The 23,375-nt window shown below is 41.4% G+C and overlaps 1 protein-coding gene across 7 annotated transcripts in view; it reads left to right on the plus strand.

Moving 5' to 3' along the window:
* vps13b (vacuolar protein sorting 13 homolog B) overlaps window positions 1–23,375 on the plus strand; it is a 360,621-nt gene that overhangs the window by 236,304 nt on the left and 100,942 nt on the right. For all 7 annotated transcript variants that reach the window (XM_020606753.1, XM_020606747.1, XM_020606748.1 and 4 more), the window contains exons 32-34: window positions 6,892–7,095; window positions 12,368–12,494; window positions 13,765–13,908. In XM_020606753.1, the coding sequence (XP_020462409.1) occupies window positions 6,892–7,095; window positions 12,368–12,494; window positions 13,765–13,908 (475 nt within the window). The remainder of the gene's footprint in view (window positions 1–6,891; window positions 7,096–12,367; window positions 12,495–13,764; window positions 13,909–23,375) is intronic.

A 23,375-nucleotide genomic window follows, 5' to 3' on the forward strand; every position in this document is an offset into this window, starting at 1 on the left:
TGGTACTTGCTGTTGAATCTATAAAGCGAGTGTAATTTTAAAACACTCTGCTTGCCAGAGCATGAATCGTGCAGAAGTAAATCATGAGAAATGTTCTGAAGACTGTAACCATCTTGGTTTCAGACTTCTATCACAAAGTGAAAGTATATTGCATGTGAGCATTATGTTTTAATGTGTAATGCATTTACCATTTTGTCAGTTTTTTTTTTTTTTTGTACATTGTGCTTTTATACCAGTTATAAGTTATATGATTTGGGAGCATGTTTGATACAACACGTGAGGGGCAGCTGTACAAGTCTTACTCCTATTACTCCTTTATATTTCAAAAAGAAGTTTAATTCACTTCAGACTTTGTCCGTCACACCACTGAACATACAGAGTATGGAAGTAAATGGTGGCTGAATTTATATTGTAAATTAAAATCAAAAATTTGAAACTGAAAGCTGAAACATATTGATCTTTAACCCTGATTAAAACAATAATATAACTAAAAAATGAATTAGTGAAAATGTTTTAGCATTATGTTTTAACATTTAATTTAATATTGTGAACATTTAATTTAGACTTTTTCTTTTACATATAGTATTTAGATAAATTATTGATTTTGCTTTTTATTTATTTCATATGCACTGCTTCTTTTAATTAAAAAACATTTTCCCAAATTTGTAATAATTTTTACATACAAAATGTTTACAGTCTCAACACTTTTTCAGTTTTAGATCCTATTCTTTCCGTTTCAGAATTTTGGTCCACTTCTGGCATCGGGGTTGGGTTTAGCGGAGATGGGTGTGGTCTTGTGAGTGACCACATGTCCTAGAAGGTTGAGGTTGGTTAGCTTGATGAAAACGTCTGCATATGAGGGCAGCATAGATCCAAGGCTGCCTCTGCCATGTTCCCTGCTGTAGCCAGTTCTGATTAACCTGGCTACAGCAGTGTTAAGCGATTAAGTTAAGATAAAGCCTCTCAAAATGTTGGTGGGATTGCATCATTTTGAAATTGCTTGGTGGGGACGCAAATCTGGTTTCAGTCTGAGGTCTGATGGAGTCGGCGAGGCAGTCCTTTCACACCTCTGCATCACAGACCGGCTGCTAAGACCTGACATGTGGTGTAAAAGCAGCATTATGTCCCTTTTCAGAAAGGGAGGAAGCATATCATGCCACAACAAATGTTACTGTTGTCAGAGGATGTGACTTCACAAACACTGTCCCAATCAGTTTTATGGTAGAAATTGTAGCTTTGTCCTGTGGTGACACCAATGCACATAGATGACTTGTAATTCTCTGGAGCAGCTTCAAGTGCATACTGTACACTGTAGAAGAAGATCTAAGACAGGCTAATGCACAAACACACAAATCTGTCAGTGATTTTCAGCAGCAGCCACAACTTTAGTTGTTCACAAATGAGGACCCAAGGTACCTTTTTCAGTAGATCCATTGCAGATGTACCTACTGTATAAAAGAATCCAGTGAGAAGCCAGTGCCCTAAAAAGCCAGTGAATTACTGTCCCTGTTACCCAGGAATGTTCCATGCTTAGAGCTACATGCAAGCAGAACCATGAGAAGAGCACAGTTAAAGCTAAACAGACCAGTCAAAATGTGTGGGTGTGTGCACCTGCGTGCACATGTGTTAAGGCTAAGCAGAACAGAAGCGGAGGACGACATCTGTGGGTTTTAATATATGGCCCTTGCAGTGCTATTAGCTGGGACAAACAGCAGAGCGCTTCAGAATGACATGTAAGTTTGGAGTTACATCAACCTTCTGACTGATGTACAGTCATTGATATATGATATTATATGGCTTAAAACATGTTTCATATAATGTGTTAATAAATGAGTCAGTGTGATTGTAACACACTGTATGTTTTTACTGTACAATGAATCATGAGAGTGTAGTGAAAGATTAGGTGATCGGTCTAATTTGTGTAGTCACTTGTATGTGTGAATTCCACAAAATACATTTCAGCTGAAGCCAAGTGAAATATCTGTATAGTCTTCCCACATGGTGTAATTGCAACAGTGATGCAAGAGGCAGGTTTTGAATTGGTGCATGATGAGTCCATAAACTTCGCTGGCCAGACTGACATCATGGTGAGCACACGTTAGTCTGTGTCTTCAGAGCAACACATCTAACACAGCCCAGACCGCGTTTATAACAAGGTAACGTCGCTGGCTTGTGAGCTACATGGGAGATAAATGACTCCTGTAATTAAGAAATCCAAGTGCTTTTGGTGTACATCATGTCATTGTAAACAGAGGGGCGTCTTCTGGAGCACTTTCTCTCAGCTCCTCACCAGCACGTACCTCTGTCATGAGGGTGGTATGAGCTTGAGCTAAGGCCTGCTTGTATTGTATGTAAGTAACAGTTTCCTTCTAAGGCCCTGTGTAAATATGATATAATCGGTTGAGCATGAGTGTCTTTAAAGTGCAATCAGTCTAATGAATAGCAGTCTTCTGTTGGAAGCAGCAGTGAAGATAAAGCCATTGGGCTTAAAAAAGAATAGATTATTGAGTTTTTGACAAGGCAAACTGTACATCAAAGTCTAGAAACAATGCAGTAAAGCAGAAATGTCTGTTTACTCTATACTCTCCCAGTGAGAAAAAAACTATATTGGAGTTATTTGACTTAAAACACCTGCAAGTACTGTAAGTACTTTGTGATTGCCAAGCAAAACAAAATTTGAGCATTGTTGCAGTGTTGTTGTCTTAAATATTTTATTTTTGTGACTGTTTGGCATCTGTTGAAAAAGCTCCAGTTATCAAAAATGATTTCAGTTGGAGCACATTGAAAATGTGCGAGTGACTGGGTCTAATTCTGCCAATTCACCTTATTCCATATCATTTTCCCCTCTCAATTTGATGGCTGCTCTACTTTCTGATTCACAGCCTTAATTACTATAATTGGTAGATGCAAATTAACAGCAATTGGACTTGACTGTGGTCATAAATCCACATCTCAGAAGTTGGCAATTCAGAGCGGACCACCGTAGGCAGAGGCACTTAACTTACTAAGTAATTGAACATTTCATAAATCATAATGCTTATGAATTCCCCCTCAGCACACACATACAGGCCAAGTGAGACTCAGCTAAGCCATGGGGACTCCAAGGGAAGTCACAGGGAGTCAGTGGCATCTCAGGCTGTTTGAGAAGCCACTGACTCCAGCTTTGGATTTTCCGCCACAGAAATACCATGGAGGCATTGCTGGGTCTTAATGGTGTTTGGCTAATAACATTTGGAGCTACAGAGGAAGAAAATCAAAACCTCAACTGGACACTTTACTTTTTAGAATTTGTGGATGGGAAACACTATTTATGCTGGTTTCACAATAACCCACTGCCTCTTGGATGTTATGTTAGCATGTGAAACGTGGTTCAGACCAAATGAAATGACACTGCAGGACATGCACTGTTAGAGTTTCATGTAGCATGTGTTCTTTCAGTTCAGATTTATATTACTTGGGGCCTGCTCAAAACAAAAACCATGGAAGCTGTGTGCAAACTTAATTTAGCTTCACTTGGTAGAAATTAAGATTAAGATCAATGAAATTTCTGCTCAGTATTTATGTTCAGAAGAGCAGAAGCAGAGGGCCATATCTCTCTTACACGCAAATTTACATACACTCCTGCCTCAGTTGAACATACTTTATAAGCGGACATGTATTGCATGTTATTGTTGGGGAAATGAAGTGAAAAACAGGTCTGGGGTTGCGGGTTCAGGTTGCGGGTTTCTGAGTGACGAGATCCAGAAGCTAGCGGCGCCTGTCTCACTGGCCTGGGAGGGGAGGGGTGGTTCAGAGAGGAAGGATGGGAGGCCATCGAAAGCCACAGTACAACCTGCCCCACAGGATCTCTTTAGCAACACAGCCCACTGCTCCCACACTCCTACCATCAAGCTCTGAACCTCAACCAGGCCCCACTGTGGTTTGTTTTACAACCTTGAGTCACTGTTAGCCTTCAAAACCTCTGCATAGTAATCAGGCCTCCCTAAGATTCCATCTTCACTCTTTTCCAAAAAGCTTCTCTTACCCATTGTCTCTGTTCAGTATTATTCTGTATATGCTCGTAAAATGTATTTAACTTTATTTTTACACAGTTTGTCTACTGTCATGCAAGTTCCGTATTCCAAATCTGGATGTTATTTCAAAGTTGTGTTCTGAAGCAAAGTAAATCCCCCATTGGTTATGCCCAATACCATGAAATGCAGCAGCAGCGTGTGAGATTCTGAGATAAGATTATTTACTGTTTTTCATATACAGTCGGCTACATGTGCATTCTAGTGTGAGTGTTTACTGAGATGTTTTGCAAGTGGCCATAAGGTTTTACCTTGAATGCTATTACCACCTTAGCACACAGTCTCAAATTTGCCACATGTTAAGCATGTGCTTGATGCTTTGCCAGCATATGCAAGGATAAGAGTGATAAACAGAAAAACAGATCATGCAATTAATTTCCCCATTTTTAAATGTGTCTACATATCTTCTGTTCAAAGGAATTTGAAACAACTTTTTTCTTTTCTCCCAATGATAAAGTACCAGTGCAGTGCTCTTTTCAAGTCCTGCAGTTAGATGTACAACACGGCCATGTTTGCTGTTTTGTCTGCCATTTCCCACTGGATGACTTGACTTGGATGGAGGCTTTGACTCTGAGGCATTATAATGTTGGATGGGAGCCATAATATTTCAGCTTTGGTGCAAAATCAGCCCAGTGGCTTTTTGGACTCAAGTTGGGTTTAAATTGTTTCAGAAAAGGGAGATGTGTTTTTTAAAATAATAGCCATGAATGCCATGAAACAGAGTGCTCTTGCTGCAGAGCTTTTGATCCGCTTTTATAAATAGCAGAGTTTAGTCATAAAACATAATGTTCCTGTGGTCTTTCCTTGCAATTAAAATAAGGTTGGCTCTGGGAACAAGGGCAGAACTAAATACTTGTGCTCGAGGAAAATTTCTCTCCCACCCCCTCCGCCCAAGCCTCCCCCACCTCATCTGCAAAAGCATGTCATTTATGACTTGTTCTTCTCATTTTCCTCAATATTTTCCACATGCTAGTGGTAGGCAGATGTCTGATAATGGCAGAAGACCCAGAGTCCCAGCTGAACAACTTGTTACACCTGTCTCGCTCTGTATGTTTTTAGTTTGTTCATATACATGGCGGGCAGAGTGAGTGCAGTGCTTTCCCAAGGCATTCTCTGATTCCTCTTGGCCAAGCAGTGTGGTCTTTACATGACCAATCAGATATGTCAGGCCGCTAGTGATTTCCCCCCACATGTACAACAAGAAAATCTGGCTTCAATTATTATTGCACCCCAAGGGGAACTTCCAAAATTCCTCCCCTCCTCATTTGTCAGAAATGAAGCTCTCTCATTTACTGCTATTGGCTGAAATATGTCTTTTGATATTAAATCGCACTGGTTTCCACTGGCTGCATGACCAAGACAAATGTTTATCATATTTATTTATGTCATTGGAGATGACCCTGTAGCTCAGCAATGCAGAGACTTGGCTGCAGACATCCATGTTATGTTGATTATGAGTAAGAGAGTTTCCGAAATAAGCTGAAGTTAAGAGATAATTTGGAAGGCATATGAGGTAACTGTGGTTTGTTTAATGTGAAAAACACAGTTTGAGGTTGAAGAGGGTGATGGAGGTACTGTTACAAAAGCCCTAATGAATCTAGACTGACACATCCCACCCGAATCTTACAGGCCTCTTGGTTTGATTTATATTATACTCTGTTGATAAATGTGGTTCCAAATGTTGATTAAGGATCTGTTTCACTTGTTTGTATGTCAACAAATCCAACTAAATCCAGTTATACACCTCTGATCTCCCATGCCATTGTTTTTGTACTTGGTGCTTATTGTCATAACATCATGCTCTGGTAGAGGGCTTTCCAGTGTGGCTAAATAGGGGAAACGCTATATGAAAATTGCCATTGACGTTGCCGAAACAAATAAAATTACTCATGCTGCCACTACATCTGTAGCCGTTTTAAGCCTTTATTTATACCATTTAAGCTCTCATTTGAATTCACCAGCACAAATAAACATATCATAACGAACTGAAAGCTCTGATGTCATATGCAGATGTTGAATTGTGATTATTCCTTTTGCCTTGTGAATTTGTCAGGATCTTGTCTCTCAAAGGCAAAATAGGTGACATCATTTTTTCTTGGCACTAATGGGGCAGTGTTTGCTCACTTGACTGTAGCAGTTCAGCGACAGTGCTGCCCACTCCCGATATATCTCTACATCTCTCCTACCATATTACAGTTTGTGTATAGCGTGGAAGTCCTGTGTTTCTGGAGATAGAAATAGAAAAAGAAAGGCAATAAGTGCCACAGTCTGTAGACTGCTGTACCATCCAGCAAGGGTTAAGAAGTGTTTACTGCCAATGATAAGCTGGCATGAATCAGAAAATTTAAAAAAGGGTAATTATTTTACCTGTGGCCTGTGGGACTGTTTATCTGGCTGTACAAGTACCAGAGACTTTAACCCTGGTGCTTATAAATCACCTTGTAACAAACTTGCTCTACTAAACAACTGAACAGCCAAAATGAAGGGAGAAGTCAGTATTAGTGGTTAGGACCTGCTGCCAGTCTGTCTTCAGTAGTGGTTCAGTAGAAAAGATCACCTGGTCTTCTCCTGGAGTAGTTCGTTTTAAAGTTCAACCTGACACAACATGGCACCACATAATATGTAACCCCCAGCAACAGCAAGACCATGCATTATACCTTTAGGCTAGTTGGACTTACACACCTGCTAGTTCAGTGACTGCACTACCTCCCATGTTGTGGACTGGGTGTTCTGCAGACTGGCCTGGACTATACAGAATTGTTAGCTCATTAATTGAATATAAAATGGCTTAACAAAACAGTCTTTCCTTTCTTTCCTCTAGACGTGCACTGAACCTTGGCATCCTGCGTGACCCAGGTTCAGAGGTGGAGGACCGTCAGTACCAGGTCGACCTTCAGTCCATCACCATTGGAACAGCTCAGTGGGAGCAACTTAAGCCAGAGAAGGAGGGAATCAAAGGAGGTGTATTGGCGGAGAGTGAGAGGAACTCCCAGAACCCAGCCCTGGAGTGGAACATGGCTAGCAGGTCAGGAGTCATTTCGCTGTTTGCATGTTAGGACTGAGCGGGACATGCTAGATGTATTTATTCATGTTGTAAGAAGGTACCAATGTTCAGTTTGTACCAACTATTTGCCCCAGGGGTTTTTAGACACTTTTTAATAGCGTTTCTCTCTTTAGTAATGTTCCAGTATCATTCTTTACAAAATGTGCTGTTGTCTGTAACGTTTGATGGGAGCACTGATAACCACTCCCGTCATAAGCACCTACTCAAATCAACTCTGTGTTTAATGAACCAGTGTAAAATAACTGTGACCAAAGGAAATGAACGACAGGCGAAGTCAAGCATTTAACAAGGCAGAGCCAAGTATTTGTCTTATGGCTGCGTATATCAAAACAGAGCCAAAATATTATTGATTATTGCACTAATAATCATTTGGAGGCCAGAAAGAGAACTCCAGTGCCCATGTTGCTCTGTATCTTCCTTGTGCTTTAAAGCAGCAGCTGTTCATTAAACTGTTAACGGTAGTCCTTCGAAGAGTAGGGATTTCAGGGACCACTTCACCCAATGCCAAGGTAAAGGCAAAAGGGAAATCAATCTTAGGAGGTTAAAAACTCCAGCGACTCTCGAAGTATAAAGAACAACTGTATCTTACCTTGATTCGGCTTGTGGCATTTGTCAGGGTTGGTATGAAACAACAAAGAACACCTGTATGTGTAAGATGGGTGTAGAGCAAAAACAACTCCTTGACAAAGGTTAAAACAGCTGTTAGATCTTTACGATCAGAATGGTTGATGTGTGTGGACAGAAATATCACAGGATAATGTATATTACAGCAGATGGATTCATGGGGTGTTTCCCATACGCGTTATGTGATCGTTCTTCGGTTCTCAATCCATGCTCAGCCTGGAAGTCATTCCAGTTGACAGACGATCTCTGACATTCAAAGTCCCTTATATCAGCTCTGAAGAGTGGGCATCCTGCTGGAGGGGCCGTGAGTGAGGATACATGAGACCATCTTTTGCGGAAGTTTTTTATGAACCGTTACGCACCTTTATCAGGATTTAGGTGGTGGTTGGATGCTTCAGATGAAGGATAGTAAGAAAGGATGTCTAATGTTGGTAATGTGTTTCCTGGAGTCCTCTCTCTTCATGTTTTCCTTGCATCTTTTCCTTACATCTTACTTGGACAAGACTAAGCAAGGAAAAGACGCAAGTGAGGAAAATGACAACCCATACAAGAGACTTGAGAAACACTCATGGTCCATAGCAGATGAATATTAATGTTTGGTGATCACCTGACCTCTCTGATATTTCACTGCAAACATCTGTAAAATGGATTGGCGTAAAATGCTGTACAGCAATCAGTTAGCCACACGCACATACAGTACACATGCATCTTTTCTTTTTTGTACCGACATTCATGGTTCTCAGCCAGCGTATCCTAATAATAATAACTATGTTACATAAGTGCATTTTTAGGAATTTGAAGTGCTTTTATCTCATTGCTGTTAGGTTAAATTGTTACACCCCTAGCCAGGTAATAGATGTGTGTCATCAGCGAATAATTCATAATTTATCTGATCAATCTTAATGTGGGAGCAGCATGTAGTTATTGGGTGAGCGCTCTATCATGGAGCCTCTCCATATATAATTACAAACCCTGTCATTTTTTTTATAGACTTGGGAGCTAAAACAAGCATGAGTGTAACAGGCTGTTTGGCCCCACATCCTTTTTTTCCACTCATGTTATGAGAGGGAACAGGCCCAAAGCTCACAGAATCACAGGCAAAGGGTCCAGATTTGTTCCCTGTCAACTAAAAATAAGCCTTGTGGAAGAATGCAGTACAAAATCAGCATAGGCCTGATAGAGACTGAGAACTTTGAGGTCATCAGTAGAGTGATGCCGACTGAGATACGCACACCTTTCACACACAGACATACTCCAGCACACATGCACAGAAACACTCATTATAAACTTTGACATGCTCATACTGTATGTTTTACACACACACACACAGTGTGATGATGTGCTGCTGATACTAATGCTGAGCCCTCACCTCTCAGACCTGCAATAAGAACCTTTATTATGACAACTACTCAAGATTTATTGACCCTGTTCTTACAGTTTCTTCTTCCTGTTGGTGGTCTAGCTACTGTATACTTTGTAATAAAGGCAAACAATGCCAAAAACACTTGAAAAGGTGGCTGATTAATCTCATCATGGTCAAGCAAATAAGACATTGTGTTATAAGGGGAAACTGGAAGGTATTTAGTTAATGTCAAGGTACAATATACAGTAGGTGCTGACTAAACCTGGCAAAAACATTAGTGCACTCAGTTCAAACAAATGTGGTCCATATGAGTGAACACAGCTTATAAGGAGCCCAGGAATAGCTGTTAGACTCTCGAGTTATTATGCATTCTTTACTTAATTGGATTGTGTTGCTTTTATATTGTAATAGAAAATAACCAGTGCTTTCTCAACTCTGTATTTGGTCAGTCAAATGATGGAAACCCTTAAATCGTAGTGTTCACATCTCATTTTAGATGATGCTTTCAGCCAGAATGACTCAGAATGAGTAAGCAAGTGGAGCTTTTGTGTTTGACATTTCATCAAAACACAGGAGTTCACCTATGAGATGGTATGTTTAACCATTAGACCACTTTGACTTTTTCTTTTCCTCCCTCTGTCTTTCCAGTTTTTTTAACCATCTATCCCACAATCCTCCCCTGTGTTGACTTTCTCCAACTGTGGCAGCAAGGATATGTTGTAAAACAGCTCCTTTACAGTATGTAGCAGACTGACTTATTTTAGTCTTAAAATCTTATCGTACAACTGAGTTTGACAAACTCACAAAGTATGAGCAAAGGTCTACTGAGGCTCAAAGCACTTAAATTTTTTCGTGCTTATGCTCAATATGTCTCTGTTGATGAAAACGCGGCTGCCTGAGCTGAGTGCTGAGGCCAGGTTGTCTAAAAGGGTGATGAGGTGAGATTTTGGGCTCACACTTTGGTCTCCAGAAGATGATGAATGCCTTTTGAGAAGACTAAACTTTCTTTTGACATGCTATTTCTGCAGGTCTGGATTTCTGTTCAGAACTTGATTATAGGGTGACCTAACCAGTAACTTCAGCTTTACTTTTGTACTCTAAGCATTGGCACACAGCGTTATATTGTAAAGAAGGTCATTTATACTGTGCCTTGTTCTCATTCCTCTTCAGCACAGGTCTCTGTTTTGGTGTTTTTGCTCATGTCTACTCATTTTCATATCGAAATAACTGAGATTCCCACCAGTAAATGTGTGTTTCTGGGTGGTCATACTGAGAAGGTCAAAACTGCTGTGGTTGTTGAGGTTTGTGAATTTCACCCCAACTCTCACTTTTAACTTCCAAACAAATCACTCGAGGTGGCTGTGGTTGCTTCCATGTTCCCCTCTCTCCTTGGAACAGCGCTGTTGGAAACTGGGCTTTGCTGTACTACTGTGTGCTGCGCTGTATAGCTCAGCCTCAGCCGCCTCCTCGACCAGTCATAACTGAACATGTAGAATGTTCCAATAAACAGTGGAAAGGGCCATCCAGTTCACAGCTTTACTTGTCTGCTGCAATCACCCGCAGAAGTGCACCACCATCGTTGTAACAAGTTTTGACACACACCACTTCCAAAGTTCACACCTTTCCCTCATTCCCTACATTGATACCCCCATGGCGTGTTCGCTCTGCAGTTTTTGGGTTCAGTTCCAGTAGCTGTGGATCTGCAGTGGCCTTAGTTGGCTTCCTGAGGTTTTGCAAGGAAATTCCAGTACCATGGATCCGCTGACAGGATCTGTCCTCGTCACTGTGTGTAGTTGCCAGCTAGGAAAGACCCTGTTGGGGAGCTGTGAACTCTCTGCCTGTCCCCTCCTGTTACCCGCTCTGTGCATTTAGTCTGTGCTGCTGATATCCCCACTCACTGTTCACACTGCATAGCTTTGTATGAAAGAAGGGTCCTTCTTTTCCGTCTTTTATTTGCACCTCACCCATTCAAAGGTACGTGCACACAAAAAGCCAGAGTTCTATTGCCCGGTCAGAGGCCCCATATTACTGGTAAAGTGAGACTCATGCGTCCTAGCCCTGCTGGTGAATGATAGCACCTGTCCCCTGCAACTAGACACTCGTTGTTTCAGTCCCTGTCTGAGGGGAGATCAGCCAACACCAATTGGCCCCACAGATCATTTGACCTATGAATTAGGCCTCCCCCAGCCTCTCAATGCAGAGAAATGTGTCAGGAAATAATCCCTTAAGGGCACTGGTAATGGACAGTTGTGTAGCACAAGTGAATATGATATTGGATCTGGTTAAGAACTGTACTCGAGGCCACCTAGAAACGGGGCCTTTTATAATCCTGGCCAACTATAAATATTGGAAGCTGTACTGCTTGATTGTTTTAATAGCAGCAGATGTGGCAATTAACACCACCTTATAAAGCCCACTTGTGTATTTGTTTTACAGTAACAAATGGCCCCACAAATACGACTTGATTATGGGAATGAACATTAGTGAAACAGAGAGTTGATGTGAGAAGGTCTCGGTTTGATCTTGTGTATACAATTAAGGGGTGTTCCGAATTGAAACTTGTCAAATAATGTCTCACTCGCCCTCTAAAACTATTTTCAAGCTTCCAGCTAAAATGCGTTTGACCAGATATTTAAAAAATGCCAAAAATATTTTTGTCTCTTATTTTGAGTTCAGCTTTTCATCCTACTGGTTTGAATTTGGAAAGTCAGAGCAAGTTTGAAATGTGTGTTTGCCTGTCAGCTAAGGGCATAGCAATAGCTCAGATGTAAATATTTCTTGTTTTTGGATTGTGTTGTGTTGACTTGTCATTCTTAGGCATGTGGAGCACTTTATAAAGATTTTACAGCTGGTAACCATAGCAAGTTATTATAAATAAAAGGTGTTTAATTTTATATAAATGGTCCCGTACGGTTGCTGTTTCTGTTGTACAGTAGTGTAAAGTGCTGGAATCACTTCTGCACCCACATACATACACTTCTAACTAAAATATAATTGCATAACAAATACCTTTTGAATGAAAACATTAAATTTGCTGTAAGGTGTGCGTAAGTCTTCTTGCAAGTACATATCTCATCTGGAGAACCTTCTGTTACAGTTATGTTCTCCAGATGTTGTGCAACCAGTGCATTTCATCCCATAGTTTTTCTTTATTTTTAGGAGAAAAATAACAGAGATGGATAAGTTACGGAACCTGTCTGAAAAAGTATCGCTTAACAGTTTGATACTTTGTGTATGTCTGTACAGTATCAGGAGGCACCAGGAGCGGCGCGCCATCCTGACACCACTCCTGACTGATTTTTCTGTTCGAGTGACCGCTGCTCCAGCCATCATCTTCAGCAAGAACCTCTCCCCTGACAGCGGACAGGCAGAGGTCAGCAGCAGCTCTGCATGGCTTTTAATTAAACCAGCATTACATCCTTCAGTTTTTCCCATGAGAAAAATCTTGATTTGTATTGTGGCAAAATCATTCCACTAAAAACAATCAAATCAAAAATGTCAGTATCGGTATTTTGAACATCATGGTTTAATATCTGAAAATAATGAGAACAGGTCCTGGATAAGGGTTTTCTTAGGACTGAAAACAAGTTGCATATTCCCTTCATCTACTTTGTAGAAGTTTGTTCACTACTGACTCCGACATCTTGTGCCCTTTGACCATGACCTGTTAGAACCAATCCATTGTTCATATGAAAATAGACAGTGATTATGTGAGATGTCAGAAATATTTACATTTTGCTTCTTACCATACAGTAACTTACTCATTAGGAATCCCTCAGCCAGCCTGCCATGTAATGGAGGCTTCTGACCCGCAGAGTTCAAACCTTTCTGCTTATACAGCTGATGTTTTCTGGCACAGCTCTCTGAGACTTCCTGCCTCTTTGATGCCTCGTCTGTCCACGCTAACTTGCCCCTTGACAATGCATAACAGCTAATCCATAGTTTGCACTGACACACACTTGTGTAACTCCCAGAGATCCTGAGACTCGGAGCCAATAACAACACAAACAGAACAGGACTTTGAACTGTGTGGTGCAGATGCATTTCTACAACATCTATAATAAACTTTATAGTCATTTTAAGCTTACCTCTAACAGCTTATAATAAATATGTGCATGCTTATCAGATGTGACAACTGTCTATTAAATTATTAATGTATGCATTATAATCTGCAGCCTCTGATCTGCTTTTAGTTTTTATTCACCATGCAATATATTCTGTAACTATTATCATCATTACCTAATTGTGATATTAATGTGGCAAGTCTGTTCTGTGCATCTGAATAGATGAGGTTTACATAGCAGTGGCCAGTATTGTGTGTAGTTACTGCAGGCTTGTGTGTGTGTGTGGCTCAGCCCAGAGTGTTACTGAGTTATATCCTGTTAGATGTAGCCTCCAGGCTGAGGGTTTGAACTGCTGGCTGTGGGTGGGACCCTGGAGACAACAGAGTGAAGAGGGGAAGAAGGGAACAACTGAACTAAACAGAACAAGATAGTTGAGAGTAAACAGACTAAGAACATAAAAGTTCAGAAAGGAAGAAGCAATGCATGAGATCACAAACAGTCCTGATTCCTTAGTGAATGTTTTTCTTGTTTCCTCCACCCACCTCCCTGTACCCTGTAATACCTCCCTCATCTGTCTAGGAGGTGGTGGTGTGTGGCCACTCTCTGGAGGTGAACGTCACCAGCAGTCTGGATTTCTACCTCAGTGTTGCCCAGGTGCAGTTCCTACAGCAGCTTCTCAGAGACAACATGGTGGTGATGGACGCTCCGGAGAAAAGCGCTGAGGTGGACCGACAAATATCAGTTCATACACTACACACAGGGGCACATGCATGCTGACGTTCACTTATCGTACCAAAGCTACATACATGAGGATGCACAGTAAAACTGGAATAACTTTATTTGTATGCAGAAACCATAGTTCTTCTGTGTTAAAGTATTCAAACATGAAGAAGGCCATGTTACAAAGTGCACTGCTTTTACTATAAATCTTTCAGTTCAATATGTCATTGGACTCTGCTGTAGTTTGTCAGAAGTATGAACAGTTCATATGAATTGTACAGTTATTTAGTTCCTTACACTGCCCGTTTCAAACACCATATCTTTCTTGTTCATATGATCAGTGGCTTTTTTTGTTTTTACTCAGTACCACAACTTTACATCTGTTTACTAATCATTCCATAGATTGGCTCAAAAATGAATCATGATAGTTTTCTTTCCACAGTGTCCCTAACTATCGCCCCTGACTATTTGGGGTGAATCCAACAAATTTAAATATTTACTCACTCGCTCCCTAAGCAGTTCTCTAATGTGGCCTTAGTTTAGTGCTCAGCTGCAGCTTTCAGGGTCTTTCCCTTTGTTTAGAGGACAAGGAGCTCCCAGGCGCCATTTGCCCTGTCTGACCGCTTAATAAAGCTTTCTTAATGGAACACAATATAAAAATATTTACCAGCTGTGGTGAGGATGGGAGTCATAGGGGAAGACAGGGGACAGGGCAGAAGAGAGGGAATTGGATGAAATTAAGTGAGTTGACAAAGTGATGTTATCACTGCTAGGTATTCTTTACAGGAGGATGTGTATACTGACGTGCAGCAACTGTGTCAGATGGCTCAGATCCCGTAAAGGCTTCTGAAAAGTGATGCAGTTTGCTTCCGGAAACATTAAAAACATACACTCACATGCATTAAATAAATTTAGGTACAATAGTCACACTGTAGTAGCTACTAGACACAATACAAGCAGCACAATGTTTTATACACAGAGCACCTACAGAGCAGGTTGTCTCCTGAAAAGTAACCAACTACAAAAGCTCTGCCTGTTAAAATGGACATTTTACAGTCTGTCTGTAACATGGATTAATGCAAGGTGACGTGTGCCGACTTATTTCATGTATTCATTTATTTAGTTTCTTATACAGTCAGTCCCAAAGATGGTGCCTGCTGTGCATCTGGTCTTCATTTGGATTATCTCTGAGCCCTCATCCCTTATTTGCAATGTTTCATGGTTTGATTCGGATGAGGGGCAGCAAACGGCTGCAGAGGGTTCATTCAGGTTCAAGGCAGGATGAGAAATGTCAGCAGCTACTCTAGGAGGTCCATTCCCAACAGTTTGAAAATTAGAAAATGAGGTGGCCTCCCTTCCACAGCAAAATTTGCTACACATCTATGCTGAGCTGGGAATTGAGGTTATTGCTAAAGGGCAGCATGACAGTAGCTGATAAGAGTTAGGTTTTTGGTTTTATTTATTTATTTTTTTTCCCTCATCGTGCTTTCTAGTTTATCCAGGAATCGAAACAGTCCATTTTTTTTTTTTGCTACGATATTTACATCTAACCACAATGTTAATGCTGCCTTCAGCTGGGTTAAGTGAACTTGAAATGACCTGCAGGTCCAGAATGAAGTCATAGAATGATTATCCATCCACGACTGAGAGATGAAGAATATATGCATGGGAAAATACCTCTGCTTTCATTTAACATTAGTGTTTTCGTCACACTTGTTGGGTGCACTCAGTGTTTCACTCTTTTCCTTTGTTATACTATATTAATTTCAGGTGCATTATGCCATGTTCTTTTCTCATTTCGTTTTATAGTAGTGCCATTATAGAGCGTAACAGTATCATTAACACTGAGGTCAGTCAGTGTGCGTCTTCACCTCTGTGCAGCTGCACAGCACAGAGGTTACTCTGAATAAATGTGGTTTGGCTTTGGATTTTTGGACACTCTCTGTAAAACTATTTGTACCTCCATCTATCTCAGTGGCGTAAGTCTTTTGGCGACTCCATCTGTCCGGCTGCTTGGCCCAGACCCCGCAGCGTAGGGAGGTCAGTATGAGTAAGATGTGTTGTGCTCTAGTCTGCAGATGCTGATTTTACAAGCTGCAGAGCCCCCTAGTGGTGCATTTAACTACAGAACCGTGTTGTGTCATGCTCAGACCCCAGCTCCTGAGGGCAGCTTCCTGTAGACACATTAAGCACACCACCATCCAATAATATCTGTAGTGCATGCACCGACATTTTATGGAACATGAGTTTGGAACAAGTAAAAGCTTTTGACATTTAAATGATGTATTATGTTTAATTATATGCTATTTTAAATGGAGCAGCTGTGTAAGAGGAAATAGATGCCTGTCCACCCACTGATAGTTACCAGGTTACAAACAATAATCTTAAAAATGTGTTTCCAGATTCCACAATATCACAGTCTGGATTATCTGGATTTGGAACATGTACTGTATCTGTGTGCTTTTTTATTCCAACCCAACATCACTAATGATATTTATAGTATTTGGCAGTTGTGTTTGTACTACCTCTATACAACCTGTTCAAAAGAGCGGATTAAAAACAGGTCCTGGACCTCAAGCATCTGGTGCAGAGGAATTGTTTTGTTGTTGTGCTTCAATAAAGCAGCACTGTGCTCACAGTCAGCACTGTCACCATCTAGGGTTTAAATTGAAAACTGCTCACAGCTCGCCCGCTCAAATTTCCAAACGAGAACAGGTTGTTTGCCTTGAACACAGACTGGGCACTGATTTCAAACAGTTCCTATTGCCCGTCACAGCTGTGCTTTATTCTCTGGGTTAATGAATTTATTTTGTAGGGGCTTTTGGGTTCCATGGCAGTGGTGAGGTGAGAGAGGCGCGTGGGCAGTGTGTGCTAGCACTGTGTGTGATTTCAGCTGTTTCTGTTTGCTGAGTATTGCTTTCAGAGAATCTGTACGCACGCAAACAAACACACACACACACGCGTGTATTTTGATACTTCCATGCATACATACAGATGCTAGATTGTTTTCTCATAATCCATTACATTCTGTCATTGTGTACTGTAGTCAGTTGTTCACAGTTTTCAGACCAGTTTGCACTTAAATCATGACTGAGATGCAAAGCAAATGCAACATGATTTCCAAGCAGTCCTTAAGCAGATTTGTTTCTCTTTAAATCATTGCATCATTAAGATGTTTATCACAGCATTAGCTACAGTCTGTCACAGTTTGACTTCTTCCCTGTGTTTCTTTGGTTGATGTTGATGATGATAAAGTGAAGCTGGGTTGAGATCAGGTAGCTTTCAGCAGCAGGAGGTCCCACACTCAGGGAGCTATATGCACAGATGATACAGTGGCCTCCGGGACTTATCTCACTTCTCAGTCATCGGCACTGTCACCTGGCAACACAGACGTGCATACTCTCAAACACATGGTCCCCACATTCTCTGAAAGGGAACTGGCTGCAGCCTTATATTGGGGTATTTGGGAGCCAGTACTGTAATGCTGCTTTATGACTGAGCAACTGACCGGTGTATCTTCTTGTGTGTTTGCACTGCGTGGATCAGCTCTGCTATGACGTGATTTGTTCTTCAGAAAGACTGAGACAAATTAATGACTTGTTTTCCCAGCAGTTTCTCATTGCTAGTCTCTCATCTCACTCAACCTCCACATACACACGTTATCATTTTCTTATTTACACCTCAGTGCCACCCATTCCTTCATGTAGCTGTACAGTGTGCGCGCTCATTGTTGGCAGCTCTATCAGTTGCCACAGTGACAAGCTCCCATACAAACTGTGAATGAGCAAGAATAGATCATTTTTTTAATTGCTTCCCTCACTCGACATGGGTGTATATCTCTCTCACTCTCTTTCTGTGAGGCACACACACACACACACACACACACACACACACAGAGGCAGCTCAGGTCAGCCATGTGCTTGTACCACAGTGTGAGAGGAAAATACCCTCTGGTCCAGGGGAAGTCCCGTTCGGCTTTATCCTCCACCTCATCCTGGGATGATTACACGCATGGGAAACTGGGCTTTAGACTTCCTCCAGCACTCATACACACACTGATGTCAGTGCTCACACAAATAGGCAGTTCAGGACAGAGTATCAATCATCACAGGAACCTCTGAATTATAGTTTTTAGTAAACACAAATGAGGAAAACCTCTCAATCACCTTATACTTCCTCTCTCCCCCTTTCCCATTTGTATCAGCTACCACAGTAGTTGACATTATAGAGATATATACTGCTCTGTGTGCTATCTATGGTCTTTTCTTCTCAACCTCCTGCAGCGTTTTACCTTCATCTAACTTGTCTTTCATTTTTCTTATTAAGGCTTTACTCTCTTTTTCATGCTCTTCTCTTATTCATCTCATATTTCCTTGTGGGACTGGCACAGCTTCCGGTTGGTTCATCCAGAGCTGGCTGGTTATAGGTGGCTGAAGGTGGAGAGGGTTAGATTATGATACTATTATACTGTTACATCTCTGTAGTCTTAAATGCCTGTGCTATGGACGCACACAGGCTGAACTCTGATGCAAAGCTGGACTAATGCAATGCTTAGACAGCCAGGACTGTGAGATGTGAATATACAGTACAGCAGACACGAACATGCTGGTTGGTACCTGGTTTGGTTTATATCACTGGGTTTGGCCAGCACTTTAAGTTTTCAGTGGGGAGGAGGCAGTGCTTTTCTGAAGCCTGTACTTTTTTGGTGTACATCATCCACACAGACACACAGCTGCAGTTAAATGTGTTTGGACAATGAAGGGTTCTTTAGTATTACTGTTTCATAGACTTTTAAGCCATCTGTTATACAAACTAGTGAAGAATCAGAGCTAAGATTTTCTTTGTCTTTTGGATAAAAATTAAAAAAAAAACCTTTACTTGCAGAAAATTAGATAAATAAAATAATAAAACTCAGTCTTCTTTCCAAAAGCTACCAAATGTTATACTGTTGGAGAATGGAAGCTTGATGACCTACTCTGCTCTCTTGTTGAATGTTGGAGTATTAGCTCCAGCACATAAGAGTGTTGTTGACAAGCCTGGTTGTGAGCAACCTGGAGCTGGATCCTTGTCTGTGTATGTTTAAAGTCGACCGTTTCCAGCACCGGTCCTCTTCATGATGAGTGTTTCATATTGGCTCGGAGCTGTTGAGCTTTGAGAACTTACGTTTTTCTCTCGACCTCTGATCCTTCCAGGACAGTGAGGTGTCAGAGGAGCTTCTATGTGCTCTGCTGGCCAACAGAAATAGGGAGACATTAGATGAGAGTGAAAATCTGAAGCATGGAAAAGGAACAGAGAGACTGGTAAGAGACTGAAGACAGCTGGAGAGAGGATGGCCAAACGACATAGAATGTAAGAGACCTCTAAAATGATGAGACATGACACAGTAGGAAGAAGAGACAGAATCCAGTGTTTGCTTGGCTTTCTGGTTGTGTGTAAAGTATTTGTCTGTAAATGCAGGAGCTGAGAGGTCAACTGTTAACCAGTCAGCCTGGCTATTAACCCTCTCTGAGGACCAGATCCCTTTCATCCTAACCTCTTCCCATGCAGTGTAACACTATTTTTGTTCACCCTGTTGCTGCTGAGAGTAATAATAAATAAGGCTCCCAGCACAGCCTTCTCCTTTAACATTTTGGCTGCTTTACATCTGTTAAGTAAGCGTCTTTGTCTCAGCTTATCTTATACATACAGATTTTTATAGGCAGTGTTCATCTCACTGCCCTTCTTTTGTTATGAAACCATATCTTTTTTTGCTCATGTCTCACTGACCCTCCTGTGTGAATCACCTGCTAATTGACAGCCAGTCATAACAACTCACCTTCCCTGTTCAGCCCCCACACCCTACCCAACTTTGTTTGCAAAGCATAACCATGGCACATTCTTAAATTGGCCCCTTGGAAACTCAATCTATTTGAGATCAGTAGCAGCTGAATTTGCTCTGTCCTCAGTCGGTTTTGGCAAAATTAGCGTGAAACTCCAGATAGAATCACAAAGGCTAGAATTCTATTAGAGCGGGGATAGAAACAGCACCTTTGAGCAGAGGGAGCGGGCTCCATCGTGAACCCCGAGATCGGGTGTCAACTCAGGTGAGGAGGAGTCAAGAGTACCTTCTCTCTTTGCCTGCGAGGGGAACAGGGTCACACAAAGAAGGGCACACAAGGCCAGCTGCAGGCACATGTGCACACATGCCACAGTAGTTTCTGTTCAGTGAAAAAGCCCAGAATTTTAGTCTGAGGAGGTGATAAGAGGAAACAGATTTTTTTCTACATCTGTATAAACAAGATTCCACCTAGAATAACAGGTGATGGAGAGCATTGGGTTCTCTCTGTAACTTGGATAATATAGTGAAAGTGTGTGTGGCTTTTCGTGTACGTACATGCATGTCTGTGGATGTAAATATTTGCATTTGACTGTACAGTACAGTATCTGCTTTTTCCTCACTGTGGTTGACTGAGTATGACTGAGCTCTTCTTGGACTGCTCTTATTTAACTAAACATTTACCCTAAAGCAAAATTCTCACGTCGTTCCAGGCTTTTGGAAGATTTTCCATGGGTGCGTGCACATTTCCTCTTTTTTTCCCCCGTATCTTTCTGCTGCTGTATTATCCAGATCACATAGAAATAAGGCACAAACTATTTTAAATCCCAACATGCATTTTCAGCTGAAACCACCCAAGATTTTATAAAGTATCAAAATGATTAGTGCATTAATCAATTCAACAGAAAAATAACCAAAGGTAACACTGATGCTGTTGTTTAAGTCATTTATCAAGCAGAAATACTTATCAAATGTGAACATTGGCTGAAATGTCTGCTTTATTATTAAAAACTGAATGAGATTTTAAGTCTTGGCCAAACAAAACAATAGCAAAGGTGACCTGAAAAAATGGGATCCACGTTTTCCTCATTGTAGACAAAAAGAATATTTAATTAGTGTGAGGTGTTTACTGTAGCAGTAGTTTATTGCGTCACATTTAAAAACTTCTCAGATGTTTTGGGTAATCTAGAGGTGCACTTAGTTTGATACTTCATCTGTTGCACTCTGTGTGTTTGAATCTTCCCCAGTGATTGTGAATGTCAAAGATGAATCTACAAGTGCAGCTCACATATTCCAACACTTGGAATAATCCCTTGGCCAAAGCCAAATCCTGTCAACGTTTTCATTTGACTTCTAGTATTTTGATGTGCCAGTAGTTCAGTCAGAACAGAAGCATATTGTGTGTAATGATGAGTTAGTTTAGCAGCTTTACAGGTGTTAACTTGAATCCCACCACTGCAGCCATGTGATGAGGCTCTTCACCACCTGCAGTTCTTCTTTCTCTTGCACTGTTGTCTTAACGGTTCAACCAAGGGATCATGCAGCCTTCATGCCATTTTTGTGGTCAGCTTATCCTTGTCTTATAGAGTTTAGTTTTGGTCTTTTCTGTCCTCAAAATGCACTCTAGCCTTGTCCTCTGTGTCCCACTTATTGAGGCCCTACCCCCAATCCAGATGAGGGGACAGGGGGTCTTGCCTCATTCTCCTTTGAGAACCTGACATACACCACATCAGAGTCTTTGTCTCACTCAGTCCTGGGAGTACGTCCAGGGAGAAATTAAAGGAAGATTACTTCAGTCCTCCTCTTCTAATTTCAACTCTGTAAATAAATACTGAGCCAGAATTGTGCTCGTCTTCACACCATTCTTTGAATTTGTATGCGATCTTAAGTGTGTATTTGTGTGTGAAACTGTGTGTGCGCACACACGCCTGGTATTACTCACATTGTGAGGACTCTTTCTTCCTCATCTTCCACAATGTAAATCATTGAATTTTAGGGTGACAACTTGGTTTAAGGGGTTAAGTTAAGGGTTAGTGGTTAGGCTAAGTCTCCAGGAAATGAATGCTATGAAGTCTTTGTAAAGTCCCCGAGAGGAATGAAAACAAATGTGTGTGTGTACTGAGTTCTCGATGATAAAGGCTGCTGTATGCTTGCTGGTGTGTCCGTTTGCAGCCGTGTGTGTGCGTGTGCTGACTTCCTAGAGTGTGGGCTCAGCGACCACCTGGGGACCATTTGCCCTTCTCAGCCCTCAGCCTCATCTCACCTCAGGTCACTGTAGTTTCCCTGCCGTTGCTGTTTCCCCAAGACTTTGTTACTAAAGCAGAGAGTACCGACATGTCTGCCAGGCAGCAAACACCCCATGACCTAATGAGAGGCATCTCCACTGCTTTTTGAACTCTCTCAGATGTCTGCTTTTGTGAGCCTTTACTGAGGACAGTAGCTCTCCCACAGACTCCTTCACACCCACAACTTTCAGATGTCACTGTCACCATGAAGCCCACCTCACTCAGGGACTCTTGGTATGTGTAAACACTGGAGTCTGAATATGAGATTAGAAAATTGCCCCCACACAAATTTTAGAACTAAATAGAGATGGTGACAGCTAATGAGAGCCAGTTGTTTTGTTCTCCATTCCAAAGGAAAGAAAGAGGAGAAGATAAAGGAAAGACAGTCTGATGACTCTGCTGCTGTGGAGGCCAGGATCAGAGCAATTAAGACAGACCCCAGGGTGTTTCTGTCTCTCATTCACTGTTACTACACTGTGTCTTCTAATCACACCTTTCTCCACATCTGGCATTAATCTTCATTTAATCAGTTACCAGATAAAATGTTAGGAGTCTGGTTGCAGTTGTCCAGGGATGTAGGAGAAGTAGGTGTTATATATTACATGTACAAAGACAATTGGTCCATTTAGCAGCCACATTTGACCTGCCAAGTTGTGCATTGAACTTTAGCCCTGTGTTAACTTTATTATAACATAGCCATGTTTCTAGTGTTTTGTTTGCCATATAGCTGATACCTTGTTTACCATTAATGATGGAAGCATTTGATAATAAAGTCCGTGCAGCAGCATTTTCAAGCCAAGAGATTATGTTGGATGAGCTGAGGAAGTCTGTGTATCATTTCTGAGGACTTGCATCATGACGGTCAGGCCGCTTTTCCCCTTTGTTTGTTTTCACTAACACAGTGGTGGTGTTAATCTGCGAATTGTCTTTTGGCATTTTTGAAGCCTTTCTTCACTGAGTAATACAATTGCATTGTTTCCTGCTTATACAAACAACTGGTGTTTTTGTACTGATATGGGGTAATTCCTGTGTGTCCTCACAGTCACCCCTAACCAGCTGTTGGATTTGATTGGTGGATCTGAATCCGTCAGGGTTTTGGTTCAGATTGGTAGATCTGTTGCAGGATGACTGATGCAGTAAGTCTCCCGTTGAGCTTAAAAGGTGGTTTCTGTCAGAACTTTGAAATCATTTCTTGGCTGAGTTTAGGAGTGGGCCACAGTGGGTTTGGCCAGCCTTTTCGAGGGCCTGGAGTGGCACTGGGCCTCACTATTAACTTCAACATATTACAATATAACTACACCACAGAGACAACAGGTTGAAGCTCCATCATTTATAAAACGGAGGCTTTGGCCACCACATCTTCCAGAGCC

Source organism: Monopterus albus, unplaced genomic scaffold (assembly GCF_001952655.1).
Source record: "Monopterus albus unplaced genomic scaffold, M_albus_1.0 scaffold81.1, whole genome shotgun sequence".
In the NCBI taxonomy this organism is placed as follows: domain Eukaryota; kingdom Metazoa; phylum Chordata; class Actinopteri; order Synbranchiformes; family Synbranchidae; genus Monopterus; species Monopterus albus.